The 10,542-nt window shown below is 60.5% G+C and overlaps 1 protein-coding gene and 1 non-coding gene across 3 annotated transcripts in view; both read right to left on the bottom strand.

The window, feature by feature from the left end:
* Positions 1–1,081: 1,081 nt before the first annotated feature.
* Positions 1,082–1,154, bottom strand: TRNAT-UGU (transfer RNA threonine (anticodon UGU)). The gene has a single exon. It is a non-coding gene; the product is annotated as a tRNA-Thr (tRNA).
* Positions 1,155–2,936: 1,782 nt separating this feature from the next.
* The window catches only part of TRIM7 (tripartite motif containing 7), an 8,250-nt gene continuing 644 nt past the window's right edge, over positions 2,937–10,542 (bottom strand). Inside the window, exons 1-7 of one of the 2 annotated variants that reach the window (XM_027771448.1) lie at positions 10,395–10,536; positions 10,090–10,185; positions 7,622–7,852; positions 6,402–6,424; positions 6,037–6,152; positions 5,825–5,860; positions 2,937–4,608 (exon numbers count right to left, since the gene is read on the bottom strand). In XM_027771448.1, the coding sequence (XP_027627249.1) occupies positions 4,097–4,608; positions 5,825–5,860; positions 6,037–6,152; positions 6,402–6,424; positions 7,622–7,852; positions 10,090–10,185; positions 10,395–10,454 (1,074 nt within the window). In that variant the 5' untranslated portion in view covers positions 10,455–10,536 and the 3' untranslated portion in view covers positions 2,937–4,096. Of the gene's footprint in view, positions 4,609–5,824; positions 5,861–6,036; positions 6,153–6,401; positions 6,425–7,621; positions 7,853–10,089; positions 10,186–10,394; positions 10,537–10,542 lie in introns of those variants that run through there. The other variant, XM_006147445.3, reaches the window with a different exon arrangement.

Here is a 10,542-nt window from a genome sequence, read left to right as displayed (position 1 = left end):
CCCTGGACTGAGGCGGGCCCGGCGAGGTGGGAGCGTGCTCGGCACCTGCGGGCACCCCGCTGGTCCCCATGCCCACTCCATCTCCTCCAGTGCCCACGAGCCGCTCGCTGTCCTCCAGTGCAGCCGAGGGTACTCGAACCCCGAACCACCGTGGCACGGTACCCGAAGATACCCGCGGCCCCCAAGAGGCGGTGACTCTCAGGACCTTTCAGAAAACCCTTTGGCTGAAGATAGGCATCCTGCGATCCGGGATGCGTCTACCTCCGCCAGGCTGCCCCGCGCTTGGTGCCGGCATGGGGTACCCAGAAGGCACTAGACGCCTGGCGGCCGCTCTGCATCACCCACCGAGGGCTGGAGCCGCACAGCACTTCTGTTGACGGCACAAATAAATCAGTCAAAGCCAGACGCATTCGTGTATTTTTTTAAAATAAAATTTAAATTTAAAACAGAGGCCAGCAGATGGCGTAATGGTTATGTCGCTAAACTCCCACGTAATTGACGGTGGTTCGAGTCCCCGCTCCGGTTGTTTATAAACGTCGAGCGCGTGCGCGTGCGTGTATGCCCAAATGCCAAGAGGTGACTGGAGGAGAAAGAATTACGCGTGGCCACCTCCCCGCCCCGGGGAGGCGATTCTCGCTTTCTGTCTCTCTGCCTCTCTGGTGAGCGCATGTGCCCTATAGCAAAGGGGGGGAGGGGGGCTAAACGGGAAGAAGACTGGGAGCGAATGTGACCAAGTTCAAGCCTTGCGGCCTGGGGGTCAGGAACGTTTCCACTTTTCTTTCTTTAATCCCGTAGAGGCGGTAAACAAATGCTTTCTACGCCCAGGCGGCAGGGGCCGGGCAGAGGGAGGTGAGCCGGGGGGCTCAGGAACGAGGGCGCAGGGAGGGAGCTGCAGCCCCAGGAAGGACGGAGACCGGCTCTTGAAAGTACAGGACGGTGACAGGGAACGAACGCTGGGCATGACAGAGGAAGTAACTCCGCCAGGGTCTGGATTCCGAGGCGAAAATTCTAGTTTGATCAGGTGTCTCCGGTTTTCCACCTCTGCGAGAAAAATGCTGGCGAGTAAAGGAAAATGTCCAGTAGGCCCCAGCGAGATTTGAACTCGCGACCCCTGGTTTACAAGACCAGTGCTCTAACCCCTGAGCTATGGAGCCAACTGCGATCGTGGTGCTCGCGCACAAGCACTTGACTGCGCCACCACCGCCGCGCAGCCGCAGATCGCGGGACTGGGAAGTCGGACCGCGACGAGGCGGAGCTGATGCACTCCTCTGACCCGCAGCCATCCAGGGACAGCCTGCCAGCCCCGCCAGCGTTCTGCGCAGGCAGCAGCTGCTAGAAACGGGGCCGCGCCGTGGTGGTGGCTCCCAGGACCGAGCAGTGAGGAGCCTCAGGGCTCTAGGCTGGGCGGGGGCGTGACCCGGACTTCCGCAGGGCTGGGGCGGGGCTGTCAGGGGTGAGCGGTCGGAGCAGGGGCAGGGGCGTCAATGGCCCTGTCCCGCCGGGGAGCCAGGTCGCAGCTGCCAAAGTGGGACGTGGGCTACGCGGGGAGGTGAAAGGAGTGGAGCGATCCGGAGGCGGGAGCCGGAAGGCAGCGTGGGGAAACTGGAAGGTCGGCGTTTGGCCTTGCCGCCCGAGAGGAAGACAACCCTTAGGGCGAAGCTCATTGGAGGAGCGGTTTGTCAGGAGCCGAGGGCCCCCGCAGGGTGGAGGACAAGGAGAGGTCCAGGGTCCAGGCGAGGGAACGGAGCCCGAGGCCTGGCGGAAGACAAGTGTTGGCCGTGGGTGGGAGACTTTGGTGCCTTGCTTGCCAGATGGTCCCTGCATGCCCAGGCTAGAGGCAGCCCCTGGTGTCCTGGATGCCGAAAGAGCCCTGTGAGGGACTGTGACAGGGGCCTGGAGTCTCGTGGCTCTGCAGCTACGGGGACCTGGGACCAGTGGGTAGGGTGAAGGGCCCAGGCCAGGCCAGTCACTGCTCTCTGAGAGGACATGCTCCCACACCGGCACTGTGACATTCAAGCCACGGTGCTGTCCTGGTGACCAAGAGGACGTCCCCACGTTCAGTGGTTACAGTGATACTCGTTACATACTGTGGCGACATGTGCTTGCACCTATGTCTCTGAGATTTGGGTTTCTGCGTAGTGACTCCACAAAGAACATTTTCTGAGTCATGCAATTAAATTCACAAACGCGAAAACTCAAAACACACAAGAGACAACCGACCTCCCGGTCCCTAGCCCTGGCCCTACAGACAGACGTGCGTGGTGCCCCCACCAGACACCGCCCTCTGTGACCTGCAGGGTGACCTGCCAGGGATTCTCTGCACAGGTGGATCAGAACGCCAGCCTAGCCAGGTGACACTAGGGCTCTCGATAACCTTAAGCAGTTTCATTAGCAAATGAATATTAGAAACGGGTCTTTCTGTGGAACTCAGTGGACAGCACCCATGCTCCGGAACGTGCATCCGTGCACACAGGCGCAGGCCTGCCCTCTGGGGCGCTGCTGCGGGCTGGGCTCTTGCATGGCTCTAACTCCGGCCCACAGGCCAGGTTTGAAGGCCCAGTGCTGTGCCAGCTGGGTCACCCAGAACAGGGTTAGCCAGGCAGCCAGGTACTGGGGGAGCAGCCCACGGCCCTCACCAAAATATGGGGAGCTACTCGTTAACAAGAGTAAGGAGGTGCCCACAGACTAGCGCTGTCTGGCACACCTAAACCTTCGCACACGGTCACACGCGCCTGTTCACGCCAGCTGACACCCTATGCACATGCTCACAGATGCCCTCTCCAGAGTCCACACGCCTCCTCCCCCCAAACCGGGGGTGCAAGTGCACATGTGAGGGCTCCTTACACACACACACGTGCTCACTCGCTGAGGCGGAAGCCCTGTTCACGCTCATGCTCCTGCACTCAGACAGGGAAGACGAGAGAGCAGGCCCAAACTGGACTGACGGCCTGTATTCCTTCCCCTTCCTCGGGCAGTGCTAAGCATGGGATGGCCACCACCCCCTCAGTGAAGCTGGGGAGCAACTAGCCAAGAGGACGGCGAGGCTGGCCAGCAAGGGACCGCCAGGGCCCAGGCTGAGCAGGTCATGGCCCCAGGCACCCTGCTGCTGGCAGGTGGCAGCTCCAGCAGAGCCTGTGGGGGAGCGTGCTGTGCTCTGCGTTCTCTGCGGTGGCTCCAGGCATCCGGGACGTCCTCATGCCACCTTGCATTTCAGAACCCCAGAGCCTTGGTCCCTCTGCCCAGGGAGACCACTTTGGCACTGGAGATACCGGCGGCCGGCCACGGCGATCCAGGACACGCACAGCAGTCTCGTCTTTGGGCTGAGGCTGAGAGCAGCATTGCCCACTCTGTGTCTCTGTGTGCCAGCCAAGGGTCCTTGCAGCTCGGGCCCAGACTGTCCTCTGAGCTGGGAATGTTCCAGCCAGCTGGGCCCGGGGGCCTGGGGACCTCACAAGGCACTGCACAGCTTTCAAGAAAGCAAACGGGACCAGCAGGTTGCATGGTGGTTAAGGCACTGGACTTCCACATGGGGAACAGCAGTTCAAGTCCCAGATCTGGTGACCTGAAAATCAGGTCTGGTGCGTGTGCCCAAAATCCTGGGAGAAGGGATTGAGGCACCTCCCACCCTCGTTGTCCCTCTCTGCCCTCTCCATAGAGCACACACGCCTTATGGAAAAAAACTTAAAAAACAAAAGAAAAAAGAAAAAGTAGGCAGAAGAGACTGTGAACCTGCTGCCCCGCCCAAACCTGCCTCGCTGTCACTGAGGCCAGCACAGGCCCAGGGTCTAGTGTTTCGGGAAGCAGGGGCCCTTCTGAGCCAGGGCAGTGAGGCGGGACCTGGGCTCCTGCCTTCACTGCCTTCCACTCCGCTGTTCACGGCTCAGGCCAAATCCACGGGCGAAGACACAGGGGGCGCAGGGCCAGAGAGTCCGAGGCTGTTCGCTGCTCAGCGGGCCACAGTCCCTGCCTCGGAGTTCGGTTCTGCCCAGCCCCTCCGAACAGCTGGGGCTGTGGGAGGGTACACCCTGGCGGGCCAAGTGGCTCTGGCGGAGGACATACCTCCCCAGGGACAGCCAGCGGAGGGGTCACCGCGCCCTCAGGGCCAGATGCGCAAGTAGGTGCCAGTGGAGCAGACGGAGAAGAGCGGGAACACGCGCTCACGGAAGTCCACGCGGAAGGTGTGGAGGTGGCGCATGTCCTCGGCGGCGTAGAAAGACACGGCGCCCACCTCCAGGTCCAGGGCCACGCGCACCCGCGCCAGCTGCCCGCAGCTGAGCGCCGTGCGCTCCGGGCTGGTCACCGCCCAGTACTGGCCGTTGTTGCGCTGCAGCGCCCAGACGCCCTCCTCGGGGGTGAAGGGCGTGAGGCCCTTGCGGCGGACACTCTCGCGCGCCACGCCGAAGGCCCAGCCGTCCTTGGGGCCCACTTCCACCTCCCAGTGGTGCCGCCCCGAGGAGAAGCCACAGGACGCCAGGACTCGGGTGTTGGTGTCGAAGCGGCGCGGGTGGCTGGGCAGGTCCTGGGCCCGCTGTCCCAGGCGCACACTTTTAAGATCCAGAGAGAGGATGAGGCGAGGGTTGGCGGTGTCGGGGTCCAGGGTGAGCTCCACTGTGGGCAGAGGGAGAGGTCCCCATGCAGGCCCCTGCACAGCGGCTCTGCGCCGGCGCCTGCCCTCCGCAGACCAACTTCCCCTCCTCCCAGAGCCCTTCAGGAGCCCCGCGCCCGTGCCCGGCCCTCTGCCTCCCTCACTCATCAGTACCCATCCAGAGCACACGCAGTGAACAGGCCTGATCCCACCCCAGTTCCCGCAGCTCAACGAACCCAGCCCACAAGATCCCCCAAGTCCGAACGTTAGGCTTTCGAGCGCAGCACCAGGTTCGCCGCGAGCAGTGCTGGTTTTGTGACCATGGTTTTTAAAAGCCTGTCTCTTCAGAGAAAACCCCTGAGATGTTGTGGAAGCCCCCCGACTGCTGGAAGTGTGAGCTGGAGTAGTAAGTGGCGGTGCCTATGCCGAGAACCCAGGGCAGCGGAGGTGTGTGCTTTTTCACAATAAAACGTTTAAATATGGACCACTGTGCCCAGCTCGACTGGAGGCCCTGGGAGTCCCAGAGAGCAAGAGCCCTCCCAGCCAAGGGAGGGCGAGTGGCTCCTAGGAGGGGAGGCTCGGCAGAGCAGCTGTTTCCCCCACAGTCCTAGGGCCCGTCCTCCCCGAAAGGAACGTCCAGCAGACATGAAGCCAGGAGGCGGCTGGCTGGGGCAGGAGTGAGTGCCAGGCCAGGGGAAGCAGCGCAGAGCACCGGGTGGTGGCTTTCGGGTCCTAGGAGCAGTCGGAGGGCGAGTGGCTGCACCAAGGGGCAGAGCATGACAGGGGGACAGATGCTGGGGGCCTTGACAGAGTGACGGCCTCACCGGGTGGGCAGAGGACGGGCCTCACTCGGGCTTAGGTCTATGCAGGCCAAGTGGAATGCGTCTCCTTCCCCTCCCGGCCTCCTCCCGGCCTCCTGTCTGTGTTGGGCCTCCCACTCCAGAGCTCTGCAGGAGCCAGAGCATGGCCCTCCCCACTCGCCCCCTGCATGCCTCTCCCAGGCAAGGCCTCCTCCTGGGCCGCAGTGGGCACAGGGAAGAGAGGCTGTCCAGGGACCGCAAGCCTCTCTCAGTCCACACCCTCCAGGTGCAGGGCTCTCTGCCTCTGACCCCAGCCAGCGAGTCTGGCGCAGAAGTGGGAGGGGAGAAGGCAGGCATAGTCCCTGAGACCAGAGGCCCCGCGGGGATCGGGTTGCCCAGATGGCCAATGACAGTGCTCATGGTCACAGCTGCCACCTACCTTTCTCCTCTTTCTCCAGCTCTTCCCGAAGATCCTCTGAGGAGAACACAGAGGATGCGAGTGAGCCGCAGGGACCCTGTCGCAGTCAGAGGTGCCCTGCCAGCTCCTGTCTCAGCTTCTTGATACCCCCAGGCTGGGGCAGGAGGAGGCGGGGCAGACACCCAAGTACCCGCCTCACCACCCAGCGCAGGCAGCCCACACCCGCGCCCCACCTTTGAACTTCTTCAGCAGCCCCTTTAAGACAAAGGTCTTGAGGGAGACATTCCAGACCTTACTCTTCATCTCAGAAGAGACTGTGGTTGGCTTGGGGCCAGGCACGGTGCTGCACCTGCAGGACAGGGACTCTGAGAAAGCGCAAGGCCACTGTCCCCTCCTCTGGGGCCATGCCGGTTGGATGGCAAGGTCCTCCTGGTAGACCGGCAGACTGAGGTGGGGAGGGACCCCTGGGCAGGGAGGCGAAGGTTTGCCTTGGAAGGTACCAAGTAAGGGACGGGGGACAGGAGGCGCGAGGCAGGGAGGAATGGGAGAGAACTCGATGGAAAAGGAGAGGAGCCCGTCGGGAAGGCCGGCCGCTCACCTGTTCAGTGTGTTTCTGAATCCCTGGAAGGAAAGATGGCAGAAAACCAAGTTGTCGGTCACCTCCACTTACTCTGGAGAAGACGAAGCGTGTCCCTGCCCTTCAGAGAGCAGGCGGCAAGCAGGTGGGCCCGCTGCCTGCCTGGGCAGGTGGCAACAACCTACAACCATGGCTGCCTGCTGGGTGCCACTTCCATTTCTGCCGGCGGGGGAGGGGGCCAACAACGTCCAACCGGGGCGGCCGGGGGGGTGCCACTCCCAGCCGCTACCTCAGCACAGTTCTGCCACCGCCTCCTTACAGACCTGCCATGGCAGCCAGCTGGGGGGCCCAGGGAGGGCCTGCTGGAGACCACCGGAGGCCAGCCACAGCTCTCTGGAGTGCCAGTCGCCCAGACCCCATCTTTCAATGCCTGCTCTCGGCCGCTGCGGACGGTGACGCCCTTCTAGCAGCGCGACTGCCCCAGGGAGAACGGAACAGAATAGAATAGAGCGCCCAAGGGCGCCACGTGGGCCAAGGCTGGGGAAGGCTGTCTCAGCAGGGGCACACAGTGACACCCCGAAGACTGGGACTCTGACACGCGAGAGGTCTCAGAAGCTGCCTCAGAACCAAGGCCCCTTAACCTGTCTCCGTGCGGCCCACCCCAAGCGCAGGGAAGGGGGTGGCTCTGGAATTGACTTATCTGACTGAGGAAACTTCTTTCCCATAGAAATGCACGTCTTAAATCCCTCCCTAGGAACCAGAGAAAAAAGACAGAGGTCTCCACGCCCCACAGCTATTCTGAGGGCAGCTCTGCGAGCTCACCCAGGGAATTAAGACCTCTGTCCCTGGGCTGTGCTGTCCCCCACGTTTCCAGAACTCCCGGGCACTCAGCTCCCAGAGGGCTACTTCGCTGCCCGTTGCCTGAGCTCAGGCTGTTCCCTCCTGCTCGGCCCGCTCTCCTCTGCCATCCAGGACGGATCGGCCTCAGCCGAGTTCTCCACGGCCCTCGTACGCGTGTGCATACATTGAGTACAAGCTGCATGCCTTTTCTCTGGGAAACCTGCCTTTGCTGGTTTTCAGGGACCTTCACGGGAGAGGGCCCTCCTCAGCCCCTGTGACATGCTACTGCTGTGGCACCCAGTCCTGCAGCTTGCCCCCGGGGTCGGGGCCCCTTTCTGCACAGTCACAGGTGCTAACTCTTCCCCGCCTTTGACGGCTCAGGGTCTGTGGGCCAGACCCACCTGGAGGAGGTCAAGGTCGGGCTTCTGAACTGTCTCCCGGACCTGGCTGCTGAGTTTGGAGAGCTGGGTGACCTCAGTCCCGATCTGGGCCAGGTTCTCGTTCTGCTTCTGTGTCACTTCCCGAGACAGCTCCTCCAGACGGCTCAGGAGCCGGCCCTCCTGCTCCACCAGGAAGGCCCGCAGCGCCTGGAACTCGGCCCCCACCTTCTCCTGCTCCGTGGCCATCTGCTTCTGCCTCAGCGGGAAGATGAATTGCAGAGTGAGGGCTGGGCACCAGGGGTTGTGTGAGCAGGAGCCAAGGCCCGGGCAGGGTCCCAGCCCCGTTTGCAGGCAGGCTCTGGTCTCAACAGTCCCTCCACCCAGGGCAGGTGCTCCCCTCGCCGCCTTCCACAGGGGCATCCATGCACCTACCCTCAACCCGATTTCAGACTCCCCAGAACTGCCTCACTGAAGGGTCCTCGTCAAAAGGTGGGAGGGGTACTTTAGTGCCTCCTGGGGCCCTCGGGATTAAGCTGGGGTTGCTTCTCTTCCCCAGATACATGTCATCGTTCTCAAACTTTCCCTTTTCACTCTACTTCATTTGAAAGAGCACCTTTTCTGTTCAGCAGTTCTCTGGACCCTACCATGAAACTCCAGCAGCACAGTGACACTCTCTCCCAGTGCTCTCTGGACATCGTGGAGAGCATTTTCAAGTGAAAATCACATGGCAAGGGCTGTACTCCACCTCCATGTACCCAGCATGAGTGTGAAGCCACCGTATTTGGGACTTGAACCGAGTTCAACCAGGTGGGAGTCCAGCAACATAACTATTACACTCTCTGCTTATCCTTAGGCAGATACTTTTAATGATAAAGAATGGGTAGGTGGCCAGCAGGTGGCATGGTTGTTAAGGTGCTGGATTCCCACATGGCTGACTGTAGTTCAAGTCCTAGATCTGGCAGCTTGCTTTCTCATTTCCCTTTCTCTCTGGTCAAATTATTAAAAATAAAAATAGTAGCAAATAAAATTAAATAAATAATAACTTTTTTGGGGGGGAGAGGTTTTCGTTATAGGGCGTGTGCGCTCGCAGACAGACAGAGAGAGACATAGAGACAGAAAGGCAGAAATCACCCCCCTGAGGGGATGGTCACGCCACAATCCCTTCTCCTCCATTCTCCTCTTGGGATCTCGGGCACGCACGCACACGCGCCCGGCGTGAGTTTTAAGTCACCGGGTCCGGGACACGAACTGCAGTCGACTACGTGGGAGTCCAGCGACACAGCCATTACGCTAACTGCTGGTTCCCAATAAATAATACCTTTTTAAAGAATTATTTAATTTTATTTATTCATTCATTTATTTTAATTTGACCAGAGAGAGAGAGAGAAAGAAGGAAAGGGAGAAAGCATGACACCAGGCCTGGGACTCAAACCATGGTTAACCATGTGGGAATGTCCAGTGCCCTAACCACCACGCCACCTGCTGGTCCCTAAATAAATAATTCTTAAAAAAAAAAAAAAAAAGAAAAGAAAAGAAAGAATGTGCAGGACAAGTGGGCTTTGGTGGGTGGATGGCATTGAGAGAGGATGGAGGTGGAGGGTCCTAGCCAATGGCAAGGGCAGACGGGGCAGAGGCTGAGAAGGGCTGGGCTGTGGGAAGGCCTCTTCGGAGGGCAATGGCTGGACAGCCAGGCTTCTCCTCAGTGTGCACCCCTTCCTGCAGCAGGAGGGAGGAGTGGGAGGTGAGCTCTCCCTTGAGGGGCTCCTGGAGGATGTGGGATGCACACGGGGCGGAGGTGTGCCCGGTGCGGTGGAGCGTCAGGGAAGGGTCTGAGTTCTCTGTGTTTGAGGGTCTCCCTGCCTCCCCCATGGATAGGAGGGCCCTAAGCTCTTCCTCCTCCGGTTCCTGACTGCAGAGTTGAAAGCCTGCCCTGACAGACCCCAGCACACCCTTTCACTGTTTCAACACCTGTTTGTTGAGCAAGGAACGAGATTCACAGGGAAGAACATGATCATCACAACCGCGTTGCCCACCCTGGCCAGACAGCCCCACTGCACTTTCCTGTCTGTGGAGGACAGCGACTCCCCACCCAGGGAGGGCAGGAGAGAGCGCACAGGGAGGCCTCCTTCTCACCCAAGCCCTGTCTCCTGCCTCTGCCCACATGGGCTACCCCTGAGCTCCTCCCTTCACCTCAATTTCAAACAAACAAAAAAAAAATAGAATTTTGTTATTCTTTCTTGTGGTAAAACATGCTTGGACTGACATGAGGCATTTATTGTATTTACAGTCCCACTTGATAAGAATATTCATGTATTTGTCTGCAGAAACATCAGTGCTCCCAGAGGCAATATGCCAGCCCACTCTCAGAACCCGTTCCTGTACTAAGTTGTAGGGTCGGCCTGTCAGGCGCCCTTACGTCTCTCCACAGCCCCAGGCTCAGCACCCCCAGAGCCCTGGCGGCCAAGGCCTCTGTAGGGCAGGGGACGCACCAGCAGCTCCTTGCCGTCCTTCTCTTCCGTGGCCTGGAAGGCCTCGTAGTCCTCCAGCTCCTTCTTCAGGACGCTCAGCCTGGACTCCAGGAGCTCCTGCGGGCGAGAAGGAGAGCGTTCTGGCCGCCCAGCCCGAGAAGGGCCAGGCCCTAGCTCACGACAGAGAAGGTCAGCGGAAGTCAAATGTGGACGTGAGGACTCTTCCAGCTTGTGCGGGCTCCCCCGAAGGTACAGGGCAACTGCAGGGTGACTCCGAAGATGCCCCACCCCGCGCCCCAGGCTTCTTTCCGAAGTGTCTGACTCACAGTCCGGGCTAATGCAATCCCGGCCCCCTGCTTGTCCTGTCCTCTGCTCCGGCCCGCCATCAGAAAGCCTTCTGGTTGGAGAAGGACCGGGAACCGTGTGCCAGAGGTCTCCACGCGCCTCGACGTGCCCCAAGGACGAGGCAAAGGA

The sequence above is a fragment of the Tupaia chinensis genome, unplaced genomic scaffold, assembly GCF_000334495.1.
Source record: "Tupaia chinensis unplaced genomic scaffold, TupChi_1.0 Scaffold000214_1, whole genome shotgun sequence".
NCBI classification, from domain to species: domain Eukaryota; kingdom Metazoa; phylum Chordata; class Mammalia; order Scandentia; family Tupaiidae; genus Tupaia; species Tupaia belangeri.
The sequence above is the reverse complement of the archived record's forward strand: the minus strand, read 5'-3'. Positions and strand labels throughout refer to the sequence as shown.